Genomic DNA, 27,445 nt, shown 5'->3' with positions numbered 1-27,445 from the left:
TACATGGAACATCCTGCAAGCATTTCATCAAGCCTAAACACATTCTTATAAATAGGGCCCCACCAAATTCACTGTCCATTTTAGTAAATTTCACGATCATAGGATTTTAAAAATCTTAAATTTCAGTTTCAGATATTTAAATCTAAAATTTCAATGTTGTAACCATGTGGGTCCCAACCCAAAAGGGACCATAAGGCCAGCTCAGCCCCTCCTCAAAAGTCATGACTCCGCCCCTCCCCCCCCCCCATACCAGGCCACCTTCACTTCTGCTGGCAGTGGTGCTGCCTTCAGAGCTGGGCACCCACCCAGCAGCCACCGCTCTCTGGCCACCCAGCTCTGAAGGCCGTGCAGAAGTAAGACTGAGAATACTGCGACCTCCCTACTCTAGCCAGATTTCACAGTCCATGATGCATTTTTCATGGTCGTGAATTTTGTAAGGCCCTACTTATAAACTTAACACCTATTTTAACAATGCTAATATGGAGATGAGCCAGACTGGTTTCCAGCTACGCATCTGTCAGTGTTCAGTGAGACCTAGAGGCCTTGGCATGAGCTGGCACCTAGTCTGCCAGAGTCACAACACGCACACGCAAAAGGAATCCCATCTGGAAGAGTACCTCATCAGACCAGAAGCACTGCCTCCTAGGAAAGATGGACATTTTGGTCAAACCTAGGAGGCGTGCCCAGGAGTGGGGCTCCACTGTTTTAGGCACCGTACAAACAAACAGTTCTTTACTTGCAGAGCTTACAATCTAGAAAAAGATAAGAGACAAAACCGATAACCTATTGTCAGAAGCCCAGAACTACTAACTTACAATCCCTCCCAATTTCCCCCTAAAACAAACAACCCTTCTCACTCCCTTTCCCTGAGTCTAGCTACCAAAGCCAAGATCCTTTGCTACCATTGCTCACAGAGTTCTCTTCCCATCTTCACTGCCCCCACAGCAGAACAGTGAGCCTCACTGTGGGAAGAAATAGGAAGGGTTTTTCTCCCCATTTTGTTTTTCAGAAACCTGTGAGGGGTGTGCTCAAGACCACTTCCCTGGAGGGGTCAGGGTCCATGATCACCCCTTGGGGAGGGGGCCCACATGGCCTGGTCTCTGGCAGCAGCTCAGAGCCATTCCCCCCTCCACCACTGAATTTTGCAATTCTGAAGTGGGGGGAAAAAAAAAAAATGTAGGCATAACTCTTATTTTACACTTCTACATTTCCTCTTTGGTATGACACAGTCCTAATTTAACACATTTCTGAAATGAACCCTTATTTAAAGCACTGGCAGATACTTAGCAGAATTCATATGGTAATATTCATGACTTGTATTTACAGTATAATTTTTTATGTTATTTTAAATTTAATGAAAAATGAATATTGTTGAAAGTTAATTATATATTGTGGCCCATGAAATCTGGCAAAGTCCCTTTAAGGAAGCCTTTTAAAAAGACTGAGTCCTCTTATGCAAGAGTATTTTTAAGCTATCATGTTTCGGTTTATTCTAAAGTTAGAATCAAGCAATTTTAAATGTTCACTTTCCCCAAGTTTACAGATGATACATGATGCATCCTCGGTTAACAGGTTTCAGATTTATTCTCAATTCACTTGAAACAAAAACTAAGCCATATGCTCATTCAAATAGTTATGTCTGAGGATATTTAAATCTCAAATGCTTCACAAAACAAGTAATCAGAACACAGAGAATGAAGACATACAGAGTATATTGATGTGTAATTACATTTATGAATTTTAGAATTCTACCACTACAAAACTGTCATACAGGCATTGAAAGTTATTACATCAGTGGTTAAAAACAATTTTTTAATCCTTGCTCTGTGACTCTAGTATTATATCTAATTGTAAAATTCACAGGCCTGGATAGAGACATGGCAATGTTAGCTGCTGAGGTTGTTTTCAAAGCACTGTGTCTATGTTTTTCACACTACTTCCTCTGAAGAGGAAAGTCTAAATACAGACAGAAGTATTGCATCTATAGTTTATTACTGCTAATATTTGTCATCACTTCTGATCAGTTTGTAGAACATATGAGAACAGGTGAATCATATTACATATTCCATATTACAGATAATTCCTCCTAGGTATTAAAGCTAACATTGCCCATTTTAAATTTATTCTTAACACTAAAGAAATTATCTACAGAAGTCAGCAGTTCTTTCAGTAGATAGATATTGACCTCTTACAAGCTACAGAAAAAGTGTACATGTGGGTTAGGAGTGCTCAAAGTCTTCCTTTCTTCAGATCTGATCTATCCTGCAAAATTAACATCAACACAAATGAAGTTTTTTTAACTGAGTTTAGCATTAAAGTTACCATTAATTTTGCATGTAAATACACATTTACTTACATTAAATTCCAAAAAAATAAATGGACTAAAAGAGTCATACTGAACAATGAAATATATTAACTTGCAACACCCACTGAGAGCAAGTCCCTAAGTTTAATTAGGGAGGGGGAGAAAAAGGGAGAAGTACGTAGTTCTAAACTAATCAACAAATTAATGTTGTACTTTATTTTCTCTTAAGGAGCCCCAAATAATGTCCTATAAAACCACTCCAAGATTATTTCTCACAAAAGCTAAGAGATCTGTATTGAACAAGATCTTCTTTTTAAAAGACTAGCAAACATCCCCACAGTCCAAGGTTTAATTACATTCTTGGCTTATAACAGCATGTATTCATCACCTTCTCTGTTTGTTTGGTCACTTTTCGTACTTATCCTTTGTGTGCCGGCTCCTGTTCCGGTACCTAGGAGGAGAATAGCTGACTCTTCTTCTGGCCTGAAAGCTGGGTGTGTAAGGATAAGTTCTATGTTTCTTTGGTTTTTCTTCTTTCCTGCTCTCACTTGGCTCAGGTGGTTTACTGTCCTCCTCCTCCTGTTCATGTTCTTGGTCTTGCTCTTTTTGGGAGGGTAACGTGTTCTTAATAGTATTAATAAGAAATCTTTTATTTGTACCTGCAAGAGGGCACTTCATCCTGTAAAGACATTTCAAAGTAATCATAAAACAACATCTTAACACAAATATAGAAGTTCCACATGAGAATTCCCCACAATTTTTAAAGAGATTCAAGTTTGTGGTTTTGGCTTTCCTTGCATGCCACCTAGTGTAAACTGTGAGTACAGAAAAAGACATTCAGGATGTTCCCATTCCCCTTTTATCTTACTCTTAAGGCTGGAAGCAGAATGGTTGTGTTACTTTAAATAGGGAGGAAATACAGATTAGAGAAAAAAAGATGTGGAGACTGAAGCTTATGTTACATTCTACATATGTGGACTTGCATAGTTCATATTAGAAATTATTTGTCACTGCTTAAATTATCTGATTTTTGAATAATATATATTCTAAGTCTGAGGGGAAAGGGCTGCAAGATCATGTTTTGCATATTCAGTGTAGTTTATTTAATGAATTGAGAAATGTAGAAAGTAAAAGGCATTTTTGCATTAGGAACATCAAGCAGTTATAGTAATAAAATAGATAGGCTATTAAAGTGTTTAACTTTAGATTTGGGAAATGTCTTTCAAAAGAAAAGTTTATTTTTCAAAAAACCCAAGATACCAATCCCCTTTTTTCCCTTTTATGTTTCTAATCTTTGTTATGTAGCAGCTCATCTAATAGTCTCTAGCACATACCAATTTTTCTTTTTATCCGCTAGTTTTATTAACTAAATATTTTGCACTTATTTCATTCCTCTTGCTAGGATTAACTCTTTACAATCTTTTATTCCCTACACGTGTCATCTACTAACACATGCACTGAATAAAACAGATTGTTCAGTATCTGATTTAGATTTTTTTTTTCTGCTGTAAAAGTTTCTGAAGATTTCTTTTACCCTTGTGAGCTGCACTGACATTTTTCTCTTTCTCTGTTTAGAGTTCATGTGCAGGTTGAAAAACCTTCAAAGAATTTCTCTACAAATCCGAAGTGTTGATTCAGTAGGTGGCACTCTGTCCTCTAATTCTCAACGTATGACCCAGAATCATGTTAGGGATCAGAGTGCTGTTGAAGGCAGAGTGTTTTGTATGAAATATAAGAAATACATCCTGATCATCTGCGGTCATTCAGAGCCTATGGCTACTTCTGGGAAATTAGGGCTATTAAACCCCAATGTACAGGGGAGATTATTACTGTGCAGCTCCGTTTTGCACATCTAGCATCTTCCCTTAATTTCAACTGGATACAGTATTCATTCATGTTCCACAGGAATTTGCATAGCACTGCTAAACAGTTGTCAAGCTTCACTCCAATGCTGGTTTCATTTCAGTATTTAAAAAAATTATTTATATAGATCTAGAATACATGATGATATGTGGTGATATAAATGTTTGATGGGTAAGAATTAACGGATAATTACTCTTGAAGTAATTTCAAGGGAATTATGCAGGTCATTCCAGAAGAGTGCCAATGAAAGAGTTATGCCACAACATCTGTTTTCTGTGCTTTACAGAATAGATCATTTTAGTTGCATGTAAATCTGGGATCTTTCAGCCGCACAAGTCCAGATGAATGAGAACATGGAGTTTCAAACTCCTAACAGTCAGGGAATGTTTTGATAGATATGCTGGGACACAAGATAAATTCAGAAGTATTGAACAACACAGAACAGTATGCATTTGCTTTGTTGTGTGAAACATACTTCTGTCCCGACTCAATGGCTTCTCAATGCAGGTGGGAATGAGGACCAAGATCAGACATGTTCAAAGAGATTTGGATTGAGTTAACCAGCCTTCCTGAGAGGATGGGGAATAAGCCAAAGGACAGAAAGAGAAGTAAACAAAGAACAAGTTTGGGCAGATAACATAAGCTTTCAAGAGTGGGGCTGGGGTGGTTGTGTGTTTTCCTTTATAAAGAGCCTTTCTTCTGTATAAAACAGCCAGACAGCTTCTGGAAAGAGAAGACTTTATGGAAGCATTCGCACAGACTGGAAGGACAAGCTACGATAGCTGACAAGGCTAGGCCTGAATGATAAAGCTCAGAATTTTTTCCAACATGTCAGAAAACTTACCACCAGCTTTAAACCTTTGTACCTTAAGCTTCTTAGAGTATTAGGGCAGCTTTTTGCAGCCTGTGCCCAGATAAAAACTTTAAATGCTTTGCATTTGTCTGTTTGTGCTTGCTTTTTATTATTATTTTTAAGCAAATGTACTGTTTTAGCACTGATGTGCATGGCACAGTACGAAGCAAGACAGTCCCTGCCTTTATAAAACAATCCCCTTAAATAAACAGCATCTTGTTTAACTGTTTGTTTTTGATGGTACAGTTGCTGCCTGCACAACACTGAGAATGAAGGGAACAGTCCTCTGTGGAGGAAACCTGATGGGAGGGATTCATCAGCCTCAAGATCAGAAAGAGGCTGAAGCAGGATTGCAATCCAGGTGAAACAGGTGTCATGGATTGGGGTCTGTGCTGGCATGAAGTGAGCCCTCAGAGCTTAGCAGCACAGGGATAAAATAACCCATTACAGTGAGATATCAATCTTTAGGTTTTAGTGATCTAGGAGTAAACAGAGCAAATCATCATCTTCAAGACAGCATTCCCTGCTCTTTCTTGATCCAGTCCAGGCTTCTGTCATGCTAAGATATTGAAGAGAGGGAAAATAAAGCATTTGAAGTACACACTTTTTATTTTTTTAAATGGTGGTAGTTTGAATATACACAGTTTGGACTGCTAAAGTAGGACAGAAAAGATGGATTAGTGGGCAGTATGCACGGGAAATGGTCAGATGTGCAAATTTAAGGCAGTTTATTCCATAGTTACACAAATAAGAGAGATTTTTTGCATTTCACCACCAGATGTTGATACATTTATTTTATTCTCACGTGGTGGCGATACCCATATTACATTCTACTTTTGACCACCTCACCTGCAATCTCCCTCATGTATTGCAATATTCTAAACCTCTGCTTCAAACAGTCTCAAATTTTTAGTGTCTCCTTATCTCCCTCAAAAGTGCAATTCTCTATCTCCCCAAAATTACATTGGAGGCTGACAGTAATATTCCTGGACCAGTATCTTTCCTGGTCTGGATACCTTATGACAATGCTACAAAACTAAAGATGGAAGTACTATTCCATCTCTAGAAATGAAATGGAAAGAAATGATTCTTCTAGCACCAGAAAGTTTCAAGACCACTGGATACTAAAGTCAAGACATTTTTATATCTACAAAGAGCTATTTTAGCTTATTTTTAAGCGGCATTGTAAATGTCAGTGTTATTTTTTCTCCCCTTCTATACTAGGTGTGTAACTAAACTGGACTCCTAAATAAGGATTATGGCTTTCTGGATGGAAGGAAATAATAAATAATTCCAGGAACCTCAAAAGCATTTTTATAAAGATGGGTAGCATGTACACAGTTGTATTGCGAAAAATAAAGTTTGGGAGTGATCCGTATTACTCACTGGTGGACTTCAAGTGTTAGCAATGGTGGGAAAAATTTTAGAATGTTTCTTTAGGGTAGACAAGCCTTATGAGGCAAGAGCCTTGCCTCACTAAGTAAAATGTACTCTTTTAGCCCTTGCCTTATTGAAGGTCTGATCCACAGAAGACGATGGAAATCATATCTTTGATTTCAAATGATGCAAGACAGCAAATATGCATTTTGTGCAAGACAAAGAATTTTACTGCTGACTAGCAAACAGTTCCACAGAATGGAATTTGTGCTTATTGTTTTTCATTTTAAAAAACCCTAGGAAATTAAAAATATTAAAGAACATTCAAGTTTCAAAGTGAAGTATGCATAAAGTACGGGTTCTATGGTACGTGGGGGAATGTATGTGATCATATAATTAAGTGTGCCTGATTTACACCACTATTACACCACTATTACACCACTTTTACTCCACAATATCAATGTGGTTGTATGTTTTTAAAAAGTATTGTGTTTTTAAAAACTTATTGTATATGTTCCCAGAGGCTAAAATGAATGCATATTTTATAAATCTAAAAATAAGTTACCTTAAACACAAGGATGCTGTGATAGCTTCATAATAGGAACAAAAAATCATGCCTCTGGTCTTGTGGGTTTAAGTCAAAAGCTTAATGGCATTTTAATATTTGTAGTCCAACTGCTACAAATCCTAATAAGCAATGAGCCACCTTCCTTTTCAATCTAATATCTGCCAGACAACTGCAGATGAAGAGTAGCACTGCATTCCAGAACATGGTGGTGCTTCCTGTTGTAAAACTGATTAAGATACTGGGCCATGACATTCTAATCACTGACTTAGCAACACGCACCCTGTGTATTGCATTTCTATGTGGAGCACAGGAACGCTTTTTCACCGCAACCGTAGGCCTGAACTTAGAAAGGAGAAATAGGATAGGGACATAGTCAAATAGAGACAAGCAGCAATCAAAACAAAGAACAGGGATGCTCTCCCAACATTCCTGTTTTAGCCCCAAATTTGGTATCCTACAATGCTTCTGGCTAAGGATTTCTATTTAGTATTGAATAGAAAATAGTATATAGACACAGACCAGGAATTATTTAAGATTGCACTTTAGAAGTACAGGCACAAAATTATCTTTTTCTTCATTATGCCCCTTCCCCAACTGTTCTCTTGTAACACATCCAGCTGTACAGATTTTGCTCAAAACTAAGGGTTTGTCTACACAGAGTTTTCACACCTCTTTGACTATGATATGTCTACACTACAGGCGTTCTAGCAACAGAGCTATGGCACCGTAGCTATGCCATTGTAACTCTAATGTAGGCACAGACTATAGTGATGGAAGGTTTTTCTGTCACTGTTGGAACTCCACCTCCCTGAGTGAAGGTAGCTAGGTCAAGAGAAGTATTCTTCCATTGACCTAGCTGCGTCTACAGTGCATCTACAGTGCTCAAGGGAGCAGATTTTTCATATCCCTGAGCACCGTAGCTATGTTGATGTAAGTTTTAAGTGTAAACCAGGCCTACAATGGTTCAGAAACAGATGGGGATGCAGTTAGAATCACCTTTATACCAATATAACTGCATCCTCATTACTATTTTGGTATAAAAAAATCACACTTCTAACCGAAATAGTTAAATTGATACAAATCCCTGTGAGTACACCAGGTCTAAGACTAGGGGTATGTCTACACTAAAAATGCTATAGCAGCAAAACTGCAGTTGCATTGTTTGTATTGCTTCAGCGTAGACACTACCTATGCTGATAGGAGGGGTTCTCCCGTTGACCTAGCAGTGTCTACACCAGGGGTTAGGTCAGCATAGCTACATCTCTCGGGGGTGTGGTTTTTCACACCCAACTGACATTGCTATGTAGATGTAACTTTTAAGTCTAGACCAAACCGATGTGAAAAGAATGATTCTTTTAAGCAAGTTACCACTGTACTTTAACCCATTTGCAGCTACTTTAAAAACAAATCACATGAGAAGTCTGCTGGTGTTGTGATCATACCATTACTCAGGGTGTATAGCTTCCATTTGCGAGAGTCAGGGCTGTCTTGTCTACAAATGGATTTAAACCGGTTAGAAACTGGTCTCACTAAACTGGTGCAATCTGGATGTGTGAACAGTCAAATTTGTTTAAGAGTGCCTGATATCAAAGACATCAAAACCAATTTGAGACAGATAAACTATACCTCTGATCAAATCACTGTATTTATTGTATTACAATACTATGTGCAGGTACACTTTGAAGGAATAACTATGAGAATTAAAATACTGCTTTTTATTCCAAAATAATGCTTTTAATAGTTGACATAATGCATACTAAAAGTATCAACAATTTTAGTTTTCTTTCCATTAAGATTAATTGAAGGGCAATTAAAATCCCGTGGATTTTATTTAAGATTACATTAAAAATCTGAAGGAAAAAAACCACTTTCCAAAAGTATATTTTACTTTGAGTTTACAGACTATTGTACTTTAAACAGAAATTTACTTCAAAAGAACAAATTTATATTAAAAATATTTGTCATAAAGTTTCTTTGTTATGACATTAGTATTTTTAATCTAAACAAAAAAAAATCCAACCTGAGTTGGATATGAATGTTTACTGGCCAACATGCAATTACATCTATGTTGAAACTAACTATCAAATATGTCCCAGGCTCAGAAATATCTTGACTGAAATTTGATACAGTGACTATTGTGATAAGGACTTGCTACTACAAAAAGTGCCACTTGCTCGCCAACTGGTATATTCTGTAAATGCTTGGTATGGCAATCTTCACTCAGGCAGAAATTTCTTCAGTTTCCACCCTAGTCAGTGGAGTTAAAGTTTTTGCATCTCCTGTTATCATGTTTGGAGAAAACTATTTGTAAAGTCAAGAAAATAAATGTTTTAATGTTATGCTATTAAAAACTAAAACTTGGAGATAAAAGCTCTGTCATATGTTAAGTTTATATGGTTTAATTTTTTTGACACTGCTTAGTGTTTTTTTTTTTCATTCCATTTATATTTTAAAGGTATGGTACATTTTTTTAATTTAATTTGTATCAGAACTTACCAACCCATAGCTCCCATGGTTTCAGCTCTGGTTTTCCCACGTTTTGCCTCTTTAAGAAGCTCTTCTACTGCCTTTCTAGATATGAAAAGGGGGAAAAAATATTAAAAACAGATTTATAGACCATTTAAGAAAAAAACTAAACTCTTGCAAGTACAGAAAAGTTGGCTCATATGATGAAGTGACAATGCCACCAATTTGTGTAAGGTAGCAATTCAAATGGAAGAGGTAGCAACTAGTCATCATTTCCCTTTCACTGTCATAGTCCAAATCTTTACCCAACAAGTCAAAAACAGGAAGTCAACAGCAGCTACAAAACGCGTCACTTTACATCTGCTCATATTAAAAGCCACCAGTCATTAAAGAAACTTAAGACACATCACTTACATTATTTATTTCAAATTTTAGAGTAAACAACAAGTTTTACTAGTCTACAAATACAGTCTGCTCTAGGACATAAAACTGGAAAACAACAGTGCTTATCACCAACTTATGAATTCTTCCGTTTAGAGACTTCTCTCAGTGGCCTCATCTACTCTTAAGGCCTGGTGTATACCTAAAACTTAGGTCAATCTAGCTACATCACTCAGGGCTGTGAAATTTCACAACACAAACCCCCTACTGTAGGCACAGCTAGGTTGACGGAAGAATTCTTCCTTCAACCTAGTTACCACCTCTCAAAGAGGTGGATTATCTATGTCGATGAAAAAAACCCCTCCGCTCGCTTTCCTGTCCTGCACATGAAGTGTAAGTTGTTGGCTGTGCTGGAGGAAATGATTCTTGGATTGGAGGTGCAAGTCGAGATGTTACTGAGAATCAGAGAAGCTGAAGAGATCATACACAGCAAGGGTTGGGAAACACCATTACCTCAGGTTCAAGGAAGAATGGAGCTGGCCACAAAGGAACTGGAGAGAGAGAAATTCAGAACGAAAGCTTGGCAGTTCATAACCACTACAGGCAAGAGGTCATGGTGGCAATCTACATGGCTGTAGACAGAGAAAAATAGGCAGGCTGTTGCCACCAGAGAGAAGAGAACCAGGAGGAATTCCACACAGCTAGAAGTTTCAAATCAATACCAGGTCTTCAACATGGAAACTATGCAAGATCTCTCTCATGATCCAGCAGGCCCAACAGAACAGAGAGCTGTACGGGGAAGACAAGTAGATGCCAGCTTGGCCCAACCTGTAAGAAAATCAAGCTTGCCCGCAAAGAGCTTTCCAACCATCCAAGGAAGACAAAATATCCTTATTGGAGAGTCAATACTCAGAAGACTCAAAAGAACATTCTGCAAGGGTCAGGAAGACAACAGGACAGTGTGCTGCCTTCCCAGAGCACAAACACCAGATGTCAAGAATAATAGGTAGGCAAGGATCAATTAGTGATGATTCATATTGGCATTAATTAATCTCACTGGTAATAGAAGACTTGATGGAACTCTGAAGTATGCTGAAGAGGAAGACTGTCCAAGAGATCTTCTCTGAGATCCTTCCTGTCCCACAAAAAAAGGAAGACAGAAATGAATAGCTAGCTTCGTGGTATCTTTGGGTTTTGTGGAACATTGGTCCACCTTCTGTGAGGAGAAGGGACTGTATAGTTTGGATGGCCTCAACATCAGTAGAAGGGGAACCAATTTCTTCGGGGACAGGATGGGTAGAGTAGTCAGGAAGGTAAGATATTAAACTAATATCAAAAGGGGAAGGTAAAAAGAGGGAAGATCTGAGCAATCAGCACAAAATCGAGATATTCAGAACAAAATTAATCAAGGAACCAAAAAACATAAAAAGAAGAAATTATTTAATTGCCTATACAACAACGTTAGGAGCCTGGGTAACAAACAAGGAATTCGAATCACTCATTTATGAGGATAAATACAATCTAGACGGTATTACTGAAATGTGGTGCGGATGACTTACATTATTGGAATGTGAAAAAAATCATTGGTTATAACCTATTTAGGAAGGATCAAGTGGGCAAAAGATGAAGGCAGGCAGCACTCTATGTCAAATATGCATTACCTCTTTCCAAGTCACTAATAACTCGGAAGAAAATTATATTGGATGCTTATGGATCAGGGTCCTAACCAATAAAGCAAAAGATGGGGTATTAGTGTCTGCTAAAAACTACGAAATCACACTAGGGAACAGGATGACTGCCTCCTTATACACCTATCTATAATGTGTAGGGGAAAAAAGCTGTGAGATCATGGGGGACTTCAATTTGAATGACATGTGGAGATCTCATGCTGCTGGTACTAGAACATCCTGGGAATTTCTAAATACTACGGATGATAATTTTCTAACTCGGGTGTTGCATCCAACACAGGGGAATTCTATATTAGATCTCATCTTGACAGATAAAGAGGGACTGATCACTAAACTAAAAATTAATGGTAGCTTAGGTACAAGTGATCATGACTTGATCACATTTATAATGTGCAAATAAAATAAAGTCCAGAGCAGTAATACATATATTTGGAATTTGAATAGGGCTAATTTCACAAAGCTGAAACAATTATAAATCAAATCATCTGGAAGGAAGACCATAATAAAAAACATGAATGGTAATGGGGAATTGTTTAAGAACACCTTACTAAAATGTCCCAAAAGTCACACTGCCACAATTGAGAAAGAAGGATGTACTGGTTAAAAACACAACCTGGTTTAGAGGGGATGTGAAGGCAACTCTAAAAAATAAAATATACCTAACAAATGGAAGAAAGGGGAAACTGATAGTAATGAATATACATCAGAAGTTAGGAACTGCAGAAAATTGATAAGGGAAGCAAATGGACACAATGAGAAATCTATGGCCAGCAGTGCTAAGGATGGTAAGTTTTAAAAATATATGAGAAACAAAAAGAATCCTGAAAATGGTATTGGTCCAGTACTAGATGGAAATGACAGAATTATCAATAATAATGCAGAAAAGACAGAAGTGCATTCAATAAATATTTCTGTTCTGTATAATGGGGGAAAAAACAGATGAAATGGTCTCATCATAGGGTGCTAACACAGTTCCAATTCCACTAGTCTCTCCAGAGGATGTTAAATAGAAGCTACTAAAGTTAGACATTTAAATGAGCAGATTCACATAATTTGCATCCAATAGTTTTACAAGCACTGGCAGAGGAGCTTGTTGGACCCTTAATGTTGATTTTCATTAAGTCTTGGAGCACTGGGGAAGTTCCAGAAGACTGGAAGAAAGCTAATGTTGTGCCAATTTTTAAAAAGGGTAAGTGGGATGACCTGGGTAATTATAGGGATATCAGCCTGACATTGATTCCAGGTAAGATAATGGAGTGGCAGGTACAGGACCGAATTAATAAAGAATTAAAGGAGGGTAATATAATTAATGCTAATCAACATGGGTTTATGGAGAATTGATCCAGTCAAACTAACTTGGTATTTTTTTTTAAATGAGATTACAAGTTTGATTGATACAGGTAATTTGGCTTGGTACTACATGACATTTTGATTAAAAAACTATAACAATGTAAAATTAACACAGCACCTGTTAAATGGATTAAAACTGGCTAATTGATAGGTCTCAAAATATAATCTTAAATGGGGAAACGTCATCGAACGGGTGTGTTCCTAGCAGGGTCCCGCAGGAATTGGTTCTTTGCCTTATACTATTTATATTTTGAAAAATGGCCTAGAAGAAAACAAAATCATCACTGAAAGTTTACAGATGACACAAAGATTGGGGAGTGGCAAATAATGAAGAAGACCGGTCACTGCTTCAGAGCACTCTGGATCACTTGGTAAGCATGCAAACAGTATGAGTTTCTAATATGGCTATATGTAAATGTAATACATCTAGGAACAAAGAATGTAGGCCACACTTACAGGATGGGGGACACTGTGGTGACTATTTCAGTGACTCTGAAATGCCATTGGTCATGTAGATTTAAGTCAAAAGCTTAATGTCAATCATGATCCAGCCTACCCCTTGTTCCATAAAGCCGTACACCAGCCACCTTGACAGCACAAAAGAATGATTCAAGGACTTGCTCAGCAGGTGCAGAATGAGAGCTGAATGTCTTTTGGTTGTTTGAAGAGTCACTGGCATTGTTGACTCGCAAGATTGGACCTTAGTGAGAAAAATATCCCAATGGTTATAGCTGCCCGCTGTGTCATGCGTAACATATGTGAAGCAAAGGGGGAAAAGTTTCTGCCGTGATGGAGGTGGAGTGGTTGTCTGCTGAATCTGAACAGCAAGATACAAGGGTCATTAGAAGAGCTCAATGCCGAGCTATACAACTCAAGGAGGCTTTGAAAGACCATTTTAACAGTGAGCCAGAGTAGTGGGTGTTATTGTAGTGTGCTCTACACGGCCCTAGTGTTTGGTGGCTTGGCAAGAATCATGTGATGATTGCTGTACATAGAGAAATAGAACACTGTCAATGTATCTATTGCATGTGTGAATGATCCTGAGTTCTGTGACATTGTGCAGTAACAAGTAATTAGTTGCTTTCAGAACTTCTGAGCACTTGGCAGCTAATAAACTAATAAAGATGAATAATGTTCCAGATAGGATTTTATTCTGTAGTAAAATCAGTGCAAAATAAAACCCTGTGTTATTTAAAACAAATACAGTAGAACCTCAGAGTTACGGACTGACCAGTAAACAACACATCATTTGGAACCAGAAGTATGTTATCACACAGCAACAGAGATAGATAGATAGCTAAATAAATAAATAAAAAAAATGCAGCAAATACAGCATAGTACTGTGTTAAACGTAAATTACTAAAAAAATAAAGGGAAAGTTTAAAAAAAGATTTGACATGGTAAAGAAACTACTTCTATGTTTGTTTCATTTAAATTAAGATGGGTAAAAGCAGCATTTGTCTTCTGCATAGTAAAGTTTCAAAGTTGTATTAAATCAATGTTCAATTGTAAACTTTTGGAAGAAGAACCATAATGTTTTGTTCAGAGTTACGAACATTTCAAAGTTACAAACAACCGTTATTCCTGAGGTGTTTTAACTCTGAGATTCTACTGTACACTAAAAAACTTAATACAACGTAATAAATTAACAGAACAGAACTTATGAAAGGGAAAGAACATTCATGTCCATTTCAGCTACACATACACCAACCATGGCTTTCAGAGGTCTGTATAGGTATGTGAAGCTGTGATTGTCTTTAATGTCCTGCAGAGTGGAGTGGTAGGGATAGTGCAGCGACCCCTGATGCCACAGGGAATGTTAGGGAGATCCTGATACTGAGTTCTCGGTGGGCTGCAGAGGGAGCTGAGCATGCGATTGTTGAACCTGCAGGTCCACCGGAGTCTGAAGCACACGTGTGCTGCCTGAGAAGGCCCATTATGTCCTGGTGCATCTCCCTCTCCTTTTCCTACTGGGACTTATTGGACTCTCTCCTCTCCACTCTTTCATTCTCCAGGCTGTCTGCAATGTTCATCCTCCAGCCCTGTGCTCACTGTCTGATGCAGTACTGGCTTGCAGGATCTCAAACAGGTCCCCCTGAGTCCTCTTCTTTCTCCTCCTTGTCTGGCTCATGCATTCCACGGGTGTGGAGGGGGAGACCCTGAAGGCCGCTGCAGTGGCAGCAGCTGAAGATAAAACACACAGTAGTATCACTGTCAGTGCATTTACTATAGAAAGCAAAAATTAAGATGCTGAACTCACTTCCCTTGCTCCCCTAAAGCTTTATGCACTACATTCTTGCTTTTGGTGTGGACTGCTTGTGCACGGTGCCATTCACTATACTTGCCACAGTGAATATGGCCTGCCCACCTGGGGTTGGGGAAATGAGGAGAGAACTGCTCGGTTGCGTGATTCTAGTTGTAGAGAGCAATGGCACTGAATACTGGCACTGTTTTCCACAGGCCACGGTGATTTTACCGGATACCTTAATCCTGAGGGTAACAAAGGCACTGACAGCACAGCTGCTGTTGGTGTCCTGAAGCTGCCTGGGCACATATGCTACTAGCCTGTGTACTGCAACAGTGCTGGCTGACATTGCTGAGCGGCATGGGAAAGTGTCCTACTTCAGAGAAAGAAAGGCAGCCCTCCCTAGAAATGTTCAGTGGAGGACTGCAGAGTACCTCCATGAAAGTTTCATCAAGATCTCTCAGGAGAATTCAAGGGACATCTCTGTGTATGTAAATAAACTGCACCACATCCCTCCCGCCCCCGACCTAGCTATCGAGAGGAACAAAAAGCAGATACCAACTCTCTCTCTCTTGGTTGTACTACTACCTCTTCTAGCACGAGTAAAGTCAAAAGATGTGTTCTGCCTCTTTGGGGGTGCCATCCCTATTACTGACAATTTATCTACACACTTACATGAAATCCCTACCCCCACCATGCTTGACTGGCAGGACTGTGGTGGAGTCAAAAACAGATCCTGGCTCACTGCACAGCTGGATCCACAGGTTGCCTGTCCCCCATACACCTCTTCCTCATCCACCATCTCCTCCTCCCTTCCTCAGTGTACACAGCAGGGGCTTGTGATTTGGGCTCCATGGAGGTATCCACGGGGCTGCTGGGGGTGGTGCTGGGGTCTCCGCTGAGCATGGCATGCAGCTCTTTGTAAAAATAGTAGGTCTGCAGCTTGGCCCCCCGGCCTTCTGGTATGCCTGCTGCAGCTCCTTGTTATTCACTTGACACTGCCGTTGGTCCCTGTCATAGCCCTTCTCCTGCGTCTCCTGAGCAATCTGCTTGTAGGTGTCGACATTTCTACAGCTGGTCCATAGCTGTGCCTGAACAGCCTGTTCTCCCACACAAGCCCAGGAGATCCAATATCTCTTGTCTGCTCCAGCCAGGAGCATGTCTGGAGCTTGTAACCAGCACAGCGAATTGGGCAGCTGCATTCAACAATGGAGAGCTGTTGGGTGTGTTCACCAAGCCAGGAAATCAGGAAAAGGAATTTCAAAAATTAGCAGGGCTTTAAAGGGAAAGAGGACCGTCTGGTCTCCATGACCCCTAGACAGTGGAATTCACAATGGTGACCAGAGTGGTCAGTGTGGGGCACAGTGGGACAGCTGCTGGAGGACAGATCGTGTCAACATAATTAACGCAGTGTCTACACACTCACTGTGTTGACTTAAATACTACTCCTGAGGGCATTCTGCACCAGAAAATTCAAAATTCCGAAAGTTTTATTCGTCAATAAATAAATGCAGAGAGGCTCCAGCATGGCTGTGGGGAGCACGAAGGTGGGAGATCACCCTGCAGCCTCTCTACCCGCAACCCTGGGACATAGACTCAGTGGTGAGACTGTACCCGATCCTGACACAGCACAAGGCCTGGACCTGCCCCAGAAACACCCTAGGGCCCTGCCCTTCTGTGCCAGGTGCACCAGGTGTGGGGCAGGTAGGCTCAACAGGGCAGGATCCAAGTGTGGAGGGGCTCAGTGTGCAGGGATCCAGGTGTGGGATGAGAGGATTCTGTGTGGGACAATCTGGGTGCAGGCAGCTCAGTGGCGAGCCGGGGGTCTAGGTGTGGGGGGATTTGGATGCACAGATGCTCTTTGGGGGAAGGGGGTTCCAGGTGCAGGGGCAATGGGACTCTGCAGTGGCTTCCAGGTGAAAGTGGTTGGGGTTCAGTGGAGGGGTCTGGGCATGGGGGTCTCAGCAGGGGGTTTGGGTACTGGGGGAGTGGGGCTTGGTGGGGTGGGAGTCTGGGTGCAGCTAGTTGGGGGTCAGTGGTATAGGGATCTGGATGTGGGGGCTCAGGGTGCTGCAGGTGGGTGGGGCTCATCAGGTGGGGGCTTGAGTGCAGGGAGCTCAGTGGGGGGTGGTCTGGGTGCAGGGGTGGGGGTCTGGAGGCAGGGGGGCTCCAAATGCACGGGTTGAAGTTCAGTGGGGTGGGGTTTGGGTATGGAGGGCTAAGGGGGTTCTGGGTGTATGGGGTGAGGCTTGGCCAGGGTGTCTGGGTATGGGAGGTCCAGATGCGTGGGTCTGACACAGCCCCAGCCACTCCTTGTAGGGGAAGAGGAATTCCCATCCTCTCCTGCCTCTAGCCCAGCTTGGACTAGCAGCTGATCCTGGCTCAGGCTAGGAGCCACAGGCTGGGGTGTTCCCAGCCCTGCGATGATTTACCTCTCCGCCGGTTGCTCTGGGTGCCTGAAACGATGTACCTGCGCAGCTAGGAAGTGGTGCATGGCTGCTCTTGCAGCTTCCCTTTGCTTCCCTGTCAGAAAGTCATTTTTCTGCGGGGAAGCAAATTAATATGTGGGGGACATGAATTCTGCACATACGCAGTGGCACTGAATTCCCACAGGAGTAAAATAAATTGACTGTGGCTCTATGCTGCTCGGGGAGGTGATATTACTATGTCAGCATAATGGGTCGCTTACAGTGGTGGGAGACCAATTTGAGCGTAGATGCATACACAAATAAATTGATGTAAGCTGCTTTGCATCAGCCTAACCATGTAGTGTAGACTAGGCCTAAGACTGATGCATTTATGTGGTTCCTTGACAACATCATAGCACTTTGTCAATAGCCATACTCATATTACAAAATGTTATCTATACTTTGTAAAACTATGTAACTTACTATTTATAATTCCTGTACCTTCAACCTTGAGCCAAAAACTAGTCTGCTCTTTAGACTAGTTAATTTTAGTCTGAGGTAGAAATGAGTTGTCTAACTAGTTTTATAGGCCTTTGGTTCATGTTAATAGAAAAACAATAGATGGGTAATATAAACCACCCTCCAATCCTCTGATGTGGTACCAGACTGAACATATAGGCTAACTGGTTTGCTACATCCTCACACAGACGTATCTTATTATTCTGAGGTATAAACCATCCAAGTCCAATGGCTTATTACCATTTATATTGTTTAAATTTGCAAGCACAACACCAGTGGTTTTATCATCATCGTAGTGCCCAATCATGCACCCATTTGCAATATACTTGTTTAAACAGGTTTTCAGCATCTAATGAGAACATTTTATTCAGCTACATAACAATTCATGTCTGCTGATCAAGATATGCTGACCATTGTGATAAGAACCTGCTGGTACAAAACGTCACCTGTTGGGGTATCAGTTTGTTTCTGTCCTACAGTACGTCTTTACTGGTTCCCTTTAGAACATGTTTGTAAAAAAAAAAAAAAAAAAAAAAAGGGAATTTTTTACCTCCATATATTTTCAGCTGCCAGGGTTGTCTTTCCTTTCTTTGTTTATTTCATTTTATAAAGAATTTTCTACAAATATTGTTTTAATCTCTTCAGTCAAGATGTCCGTTTGCACTGGTCTGTTTAATAATGGAAAAAGTTTGACCTTGCTGCTAAATACATCCAGTTAGAATATATGTCAGAGCATGGCTACATTGCGGCCTTGGAATGCACCAAAAATGTGGTTTCCCAAGATTAAAGATGTTTCTGCCCACTTCCATCCAACTATCTCAGAAACATTTTACCACATTATAATCATTTCCACCAAGCAACTCTCTGACATGAAATTCCCTAGTCAGGTCTTCAGAATCAGTCACTAGTATTTATTATTTAATTTATTAATTTCGTGCTCTTTGGCTACATGATACACTGAGGAAAAAAAGTTCCTGCCACAAAAGGTTTATTATCTACATCAGACAGACAAATACGCTAGTGGAGCAAAAGGTCTATTTTTTAAAAATTGCAGGTGTTTTTATATATATATATACATATATATATACACACACACACATATACACACACACACACACACACCACTTTTTTCTTTGGGGATTCATTATTGAAAGGCTTTGCAGAAGCAGTGTGGTTTGAGGATTTAAGTATAGGATAACTGATTGGTGCCCCAGAAGAGGGAGATTCTTGTGTCAGATCTCCCACTTGTTGACTTTATAAGTAGAGCACCGTTATAAAGTTCTCTACAAGACCCCAGCTCCCTGGGTAAGATTATCAGCTTGACTTTACCAATACTTTGTTCCTCAATAGCTTGGGGCTAGTTTTTTAAGTAAGTGCAAAGTTGTGTGTCTAGTTTACACATGCAATTACCATGACTGTTCATGAAAATTGGGTATTTGCATATGAAAATTGCCATTTGTTTCTAATGCTCATATGCATAAGCAAATACCTAATTTGCAAACAGTTACAACTCCTCCTATGTGCAAGTCAGGACATGCAATTGTGCATGCGCTTTTGTAAATCAATCCCATGGTGTTTCCCAATTATCTTTCGTTTTGTGCTAATGTCAGGCCCTTTTGTCCTTTTCCACACTATTTCGGTAACATTAACAGAGGGATATCTTGTGATCCATCTTGCTACTCTTGGCAATCTTACCAAGTCTCAATAACATTTAAGTAAAATTCAGGTTTGACATACTGAATAGTGAAACGAGTGGTGTGCCCACCCCTTTTTTTTTTTTTTTTTTTTTGCCTTTCAATGCCTAAAATCTAAACAGAAAACTGTAAACAGCCTTTTCAAATGCCTCAGTAGAGAACTTCCAAATTTCCTCCTTTGAGAGTGCCATTTCCCCACTCTAACTTGAGAGAGTGATGATAAGCTATTTAAAACTGTGGAGGAAGGCAAGTTTGAGAGAATAAAAAAAAATAAAAAGATCTGCATCTAGGTTGATAAGCTATGTATCATGAGAAAACATAATGCATTTAGAGACATCTAGGATACCAAATCTTCAAAAGACAGGATTATAATAGAAAAACAAAAAGTAAAAGTGTTGACTTTCATCACAGCGCTCCGCAAAATATCTTTGTAATTCTGTTCTTTGAAAGATCTGTGTCAAAGGTAGATTAAAATTCAGTGAATCTCATGTTATTTTATGATTTAATTATACCTGAAAGAATTAAGTGGGTCTGGAACAATTATATTTTTACAATAATATAAACTACAGTTAAAATGTTGTTAGAAACACTACAAATCAATTAAGTGAAGCTAAATAGAACTGGATTATATGAAAACTAACACACACAAAATACAGGCATTTTGATTTGTATTTGTCTATAAATGATATTGCAACTCAGATTGACTTGACACCCAACCCAGCAGTCTTTCATTGATCTGTCTCTTCCTAGCTAATCTGAGTCTTTATATCCATAATAATCCTCTTTTAAGTACACTAATTTTTGTTGCTGTGCCTTCAGAAAGCCCTCCTGACTCACAAGGACTATGAAAAGTCAATTGAAGAGAGTGGTATAAAGACAAAGGGAAAACACTTAAGAGTATCTTCCATGTAATGTATTTCCACATGCTGAATTTATACTCCCTCACAAATCAGCCAAAGGCTTCACAATTGTGTAAATAGGTTCTATATTTGCTTTTAAAAGGACTCTCCGGGACTCAGCACTCCTAGCTGTCTCCAGTTATAAAGCTTGGGTACAATACAAACGTTCTTGCAACTGCTGAATTCAACTATTAGAACAGCAATACCAGATAAATGAAGGAAAGGACTAGCACACAACAGTCAAAACCTCCACATGAGGAGAAGAGCCCAAAGCACGTAGGGAGCTATAATTAATAAAACTGATGCATGGTCTGATCCCAAAGGAATGCCACAACTAAAGTAATACTGGCATCATTTATAACATGAGCAGCAAAAGCATCCAAAACCTGCATATTTTTGAATGATCGGAAGAAGACCAAAATTATTACAATAGATTGGTCTGTTGGGGAGATAAGTTTGGTGAGAACAAGAGGTTCTTTTCCTTGCAGGAAAGGATGGTCCCTAGTCTTCTTATATTCCTGAATGATTAAAATTTTGCTGCATATTTTAAGTGATGATCAAAGAATACTTTGTGTAAAAAGTCTCTAACCTAAATTTATATTATATATGAAAAAAAAAAGGAAGTTAAGGCTGTAAAGTCAAGCCAAACAACATATATTCCCCTAACCTCATTCCTGGAAAGGGATGGCTCATTTTTGCTGAAAATCACCTAGCATGAAAAGTTTTAGACCGAATGGTTAAGTTCAACTAAGATATAAGCAACTGAAAACAGGTTCTTATGATAGAAAGCGTTAGGTAATTTCTAGCTATCGCTGCTAGCTTCAACTGTAATAGCACCTTTGATCTGCCAGGATCCTAAAGTGCATTATGAACTATACAGGGAATGGAGACATGGTGGGTGAGGTAATATCTTTTACTGGACCAACTTCGATTGGTGAGAGAGACAAGCTTTCAAGCTATGCAGAGCTCTTCTTCAGGTCTGGGAAATGGACTCAGAGTGTCACAGCTAAATACATGGTGGAACAGATTCTTTAGCATAAAGAGTTCACACATATTTCAAGGGACCTTTCAAGGTAAAGTCACTCACCTTGTCTCTCTAATATGCTGGGACCAACACAGCTATAACAACACTGCATATACAGGTAACATTCAAACAGGAATTGCTTCACAACTACAATGCAACCATTTACAGGGTGGGCACAATCAGGTACCAAAATCAGTACAGCGTCTTACAAAACTAGAGATGGCTCATTTTATCAAAGAATACAGAGACTAACATCTCTTAAAAAAATTCTCTGGGATCAATGACTTGACCAGGACCATTAGAGACTCATCTGCAAGACTGTTATAGCCAATTAGTTCATTTTGTCATCCATTTATCATTTATAGATGGGTTTCATATATAATCAACGTGGGGGTCACTGCTGGGGATGGCCGCCCCACAGGACAGACAGCACTTGAACCCTGGTGAGAGAGTAGACAACCACTATAACTAAACTAACAAAGTGACCCAGAGGTACTACGAACGGCTATATGTAAGAAAAAAATTCTCAAAAACAGACCAATGAGCAGGGGGTGAAACACTGCATGGAGCTCTGACTGTAACCACACCCAGTGAGAAGGAACTGAGGGGGCTGGGGTGGTGCTGCCCTGCCCGGGGCACAAAGCGTGAGTGCCGTCCCTTTGGGCACTGCTGGGCAAAGTTCTCTGGCTCTGGTGCGCTGGGCATGCATACACCTAAGTAGCACACACAGCTGTATCTACTTGAAGAAGAAAAGTGGGATGAGATTCAAAAACAAAGTCAGTCATAGGAGCAAGAATAGCACCACCATTACACTACCTAGGCTGAAGCATATATCATTCCTCATATTTCAGAGGTCAGGAGGCCTGGATCAGGAAGGAATTTCACCCTGTATGCTAAACAGATTAAATTGTAGGATTATAGAAGTAGAAGATTAAGTATTTAAGAGTGATGAGCGTGCATTAGGTATTAGTAAAGCATGGCCGAAACACAAGGCCAACAGGATGAGACTTGTAAGATTTTAGCTTAGCCAGACTAGGCCATAGGTTTAAGAAAGCTTGACATGAATGCGTGACCTAGGAATAACCCTATGCCAGCAAGGTTACCGCATAAGAAGTGCCAATAGGTGAGGTTATGGAAAAATGTATTGCAATAGGCCGCAACATATTGTCCAAAACCATGAGACACCCGATTGTAAGACCTTTGAATATCTATCTTGACCGTAGGGTACATGTCATGCGTAGATGAATAAGGAGAATACGAGGAACTACAAACAACCTATGAGAAATGGGGCATCCCAATCAATATTCAGGGGATGTGGAAGTTCAGATAAGGGAAAGAAGGTTGACACCTGCATGCATGTGCATAAGGTATTAGGTGTGGTCAGAACTACAATATAAAAGAGAGTACTCTGGTTGGGTAAGAGTGGGAAGACCCAAGGGAATACCTATGTGAAAACCCCAGCAGGAACTGTCCCTCTACTGATGATTGTCTTTTAAGAGCTCCATCAGACCCCAGAATATCTTTTAGGATGGGAGTATGACTGTGACACTGCACTCCATATTCTTCAGTGATATTATTATGATATGATTATGGCATAATTATGATGCATTTTATGCAAATGGGTCATGTAAGAGGCCATTGAAAAGGTTATAATTTGCTGAATGATTATCCTATTTGCATGCATGTATCATTTTTGTATCTGAAGTTATAAATGTTGACTATGTATCTGTATTTCAAATGTAGTTACACCTGGGTAATGCCCACTAGACTTTCAGTCTAGATAGTGGGTGGGAAGGACCTGTTCAGGGCAATGGGCCATTAGAAAGAACAACAGGCCTTAGGAGAAGCTTATCTCCCACCTGGTGAGCTGTCCTGAGAATGCTCCAAACACCCTGTAAGTAACGGATGCTTTGCTCTACAAGGACATGTGACCAGGCCACAGGATGCCTCCATCTTGGGATGCCAGTATTTTTCCCCACAGACTGGTCTGGGAACCAAGCTTTGGAACAAATGGTTCCCGCCATATGCAGAAGCTATAAGGCAGGGAGTGACATCTGTGGTTCTTCACTCCTCACAAAAGACGACTCCTGGAAACACCTGAGGAACAAAGACTGAACTGGGGGAAGTGCTGGACCCAGGCTAAAGGGATGTCTAGTCTGTGAATGAAACACCTGGGGATCCCAAGCTGTAAAGCAACTGCAGCTTGCCCCTTAAGAATCTGAAGCCTGCTTGCACCATCTCTTAGGGTGAGAATCTGCTAATTCATATCCAATCTATTTAGTAGATTAAGCTTAGTTTGTATTTTTTGTTTATTTGCTTGGTAATCTGCTTTGATCTGTTTGCTATCACTAAAAATCTATCTTTTGTAGTTAGGAGAGTGGTCACTTTAGATAAGCTATTACCAGCAGGAGAGTGGGTTTGGGTGTGGGGGGCGGGGGGGGGGTGAGAAAACCTGGATTTGTGCTGGAAATGGCCCAATTGGATTATCATACACATTGTAAGGAGAGTGATCACTTTAGATAAGCTATTACCAGCAGGAGCGTGGGGTGGGAGGAGGTATTTTTTCATGCTTTGTGTGTATATAAAAAGATCTTCTACACTTTCCACAGTATGCATCCGATGAAATGAGCTGTAGCTCACGAAAGCTTATGCTCAAATAAATTGGTTAGTCTCTAAGGTGCCACAAGTACTCCTTTTCTTTTTAGTTAATCAACTTGTTTCTGCTTTATCTAAACCAGTGAGTTGGAGTGTAGCATATGGGAATCATAGCTCTAAGGGCAAATGCTTTTGCATATTCCTCTCCACATTAAGGGACGGGGCGAACTTTATGAGCTTATAGTGTACAGTTCACTGTCCAGTGCAAGACGGTATAATTTTGGGTTTATACACCAAAGGGGGTGCGTGCCTGGGGAGCTAGGAGTTACCTTGGGTGTAACCTTCTTATGCAGGAGCTGGTCAGATAGCCTGCATGTAACTGCAGCTGGGTGTGTCCTGATCTGTATGACTGCTGGCAAAAGTGCAGGCTGTAGAGCTTTTCAGCTTGTCACAGCAGAAGAGCATGAGAAGGAGTCCTGACTGGCAGGTGAGGGGGCTCAGTGGTACCTCAGTTCCAGGTGGCACCCTGGGGGGAAACCATCACAATGACTATAGTTATAATTGCATAGGTTTTCATAGGATTTCTATATGCTTGGTGTAGTAGAAAGAGAGAGCCTGAGACATGAGGCCTGGTATAAGAAGCCTGAAGCCTGAATTAAAGTAGTGGTCAAGTCCTGCTAATATAAAGCAAAGTTAGCAAAAGTCAGGCTGTGAGCAGAAGTCAGGCTCTTCCTGATGGCAGGCTCACAGACCCTGGCCAGAACAGGGCTGGTATTGCAAAAACACACACACTCCTAAGCAGCACTAGGCACAGGACACCCCTGCAAGCACATTCGAGAAGTGTGGTACCAGAACACAGAATTATGGGGTACACACACTCCCCAAAGATGACACAAGGACACACTGACCCCCTCTCAAAGATAAGGTCAGGATGACAGTGTGATGGATAGAGATGTTTTGATTAAACCAACATATACATGGTAAAGGGTGGTACCTAGCCACATCAGAGGGGCAGTAACTAGACACGTCAGAGGGGCAGTACGTAACTTGTTTGTATTGGGGTATAAAAAGGAATTTCAGAGGGAGTGTCTTTGGCCAGCCTAGGGGGAAATGGAAAGTTCCGCCATTCACTGAGCTGCATCCATTGTCATGGGCATGCATCTGTTAAATATACTTGTAGCACGTATAGGACATAATACCATGCTTCATCGACAATAAACCTTGCCAAGTGCCTTCGCTACTGAAATGGGTCTGTGGTTTTATTGGGCAGTTCGATCGAGGTCTGCTGCGTCCGCTATCTCCACAGAACTGGGACAGCACACTGACAGAACACTCACATGCCGCCAGCATCTGACAACACACGGGTGCTTGGATATTGTGCCTTTCTATTGAAATCATGGTGGAATTCCTCAATTCCATTTTTTTCCATGGGTCCAGATGATGAAGATGTCATCAATATAGCGCAAGTGGAGTAGGGGTGTTAGGGGATGAGAGCTGAGGAAGCGTTGTTCTAAGTCAACCATAAAAATGATGGCATACTGTGGGGCCATGCGGGTACCCACAGCAGTGCCGCTGAAGCCCTTGAGGAATTCCACCATGATTTCAACAATTTCCATCCCACCATCAACCTCAGCCTGGTCCAGTCCACACAAGAGATCCACTTCCTGGACACTACAGTGCTAATAAACGATGGTCACATAAACACCATCCTATACCGGAAACCTACTGACCGCTATTCCTACCTACATGCCTCCAGCTTTCACCCTGACCACACCACACGATCCATCGTCTACAGCCAAGCTCTGCGATACAACCGCATTTGTTCCAACCCCTCAGACAGAGACAAACACCTACAGGATCTCTATCAAGCATTCTTACAACTACACTACCCACCTGCGGAAGTGAAGAAACAGATTGATAGAGCCAGAAGAGTTCCCAGAAGTCACCTACTACAGGACAGGCCTAACAAAGAAAATAACAGAATGCCACTAGCCGTCACCTTCAGCCCCCCACTAAAACCCCTCCAACGCATTATCAAGGATCTACAACCTATCCTGAAGGATGACCCAACACTCTCACAAATCTTGGGAGACAGGCCAGTCCTTGCCTACAGACAGCCCCCCAACCTGAAGTGAATACTCACCAGCAACCACATACCACACAACAGAACCACTAACCCAGGAACCTATCCTTGCAACAAAGCCCGTTGCCAACTGTGCCCACATATCTATTCAGGGGACACCATCACAGGGCCTAATAACATCAGCCACACTATCAGAGGCTCGTTCACCTGCACATCTACCAGTGTGATATATGCCATCATGTGCCAGCAATCCCCTCTGCCATATACATTGGTCAAACTGGACAGTCTCTACATAAAAGAATAAATGGACATAAATCAGCTGTCAAGAATTATAACATTCATAAACCAGTTGGAGAACACTTCAATCTCTCTGGTCACGCGATTACAGACATGAAAGTTGCGATATTACAACAGAAAAACTTCAAATCCAGACTCCAGTGAGAGACTGCTGAATTGGAATTCATTTGCAAATTGGATACAATTAACTGAGGCTTGAATAGAGACTGGGAGTGGCTAAGTCATTATGCAAGGTAACCTATTTCCCCTTGTTTTTTCCTACCCCCCGCCCCCCTTCCTCAGACGTTCTTGTTAAACCCTGGATTTGTGCTGGAAATGGCCCACCTTGATTATCATACACATTGAAGGAGAGTGATCACTTTACATAAGCTATTACCAGCAGGAGAGTGGGGTGTGGGGAGAGAAAACCTTTTGTAGTGATAATCACCCATTTTTTCATGGTTTGTGTGTATAAAAACATCTTCTGTATTTTCCACAGTATGCATCCGATCAAGTGAGCTGTAGCTCACAAAAGCTTATGCTCAAATAAATTAGTTAGTCTCTAAGGTGCCACAAGTACTCTTTCTTTTTGCTTTCTAACATGCAATTTTATAGCTTAAGGATTTAGATTTTAAGTGCAACTTGTGCACTTCAAAAAGTTAAACTGTTTTTAGTATTACATCCCATTGTTTTACAATACTATAAGGAGTTTATTCCAGATGCTAAGGGCCTTATCACCTAGGACAACAAACAATTTCAAATAGATGACACTGCAAACTAGGTTTGGAAGGCAGTTCTAGTAGGACATGCTATTCAGGAATTGTGAAATGTTTTGGCAACTGTGGAAGAAA

At 40.5% G+C, this 27,445-nt stretch overlaps 1 protein-coding gene across 6 annotated transcripts in view; it reads right to left on the bottom strand.

Annotated features, from left to right (window-relative positions):
• Positions 1-1,561: 1,561 nt before the first annotated feature.
• Positions 1,562-27,445, bottom strand: part of POLR1D (RNA polymerase I and III subunit D) — a 30,987-nt gene continuing 5,103 nt past the window's right edge. Inside the window, exons 2-4 of one of the 6 annotated variants that reach the window (XM_043531235.1) lie at positions 9,463-9,537; positions 2,694-2,984; positions 1,562-2,262 (exon numbers count right to left, since the gene is read on the bottom strand). In XM_043531235.1, coding sequence (XP_043387170.1) covers positions 2,711-2,984; positions 9,463-9,537 — 349 coding nt within the window. In that variant the 3' untranslated portion in view covers positions 1,562-2,262; positions 2,694-2,710. Of the gene's footprint in view, positions 2,985-9,462; positions 9,538-14,562; positions 15,012-24,564; positions 24,762-27,445 lie in introns of those variants that run through there. The other 5 variants (XM_037891570.2, XM_037891580.2, XM_037891575.2 and 2 more) reach the window with 5 other exon arrangements.

This window comes from Chelonia mydas, chromosome 1, assembly GCF_015237465.2.
Source record: "Chelonia mydas isolate rCheMyd1 chromosome 1, rCheMyd1.pri.v2, whole genome shotgun sequence".
In the NCBI taxonomy this organism is placed as follows: Eukaryota; Metazoa; Chordata; order Testudines; family Cheloniidae; genus Chelonia; species Chelonia mydas.
Note: the sequence above shows the minus strand (reverse complement) of the source record. Positions and strands in the feature narration are given on the sequence as shown.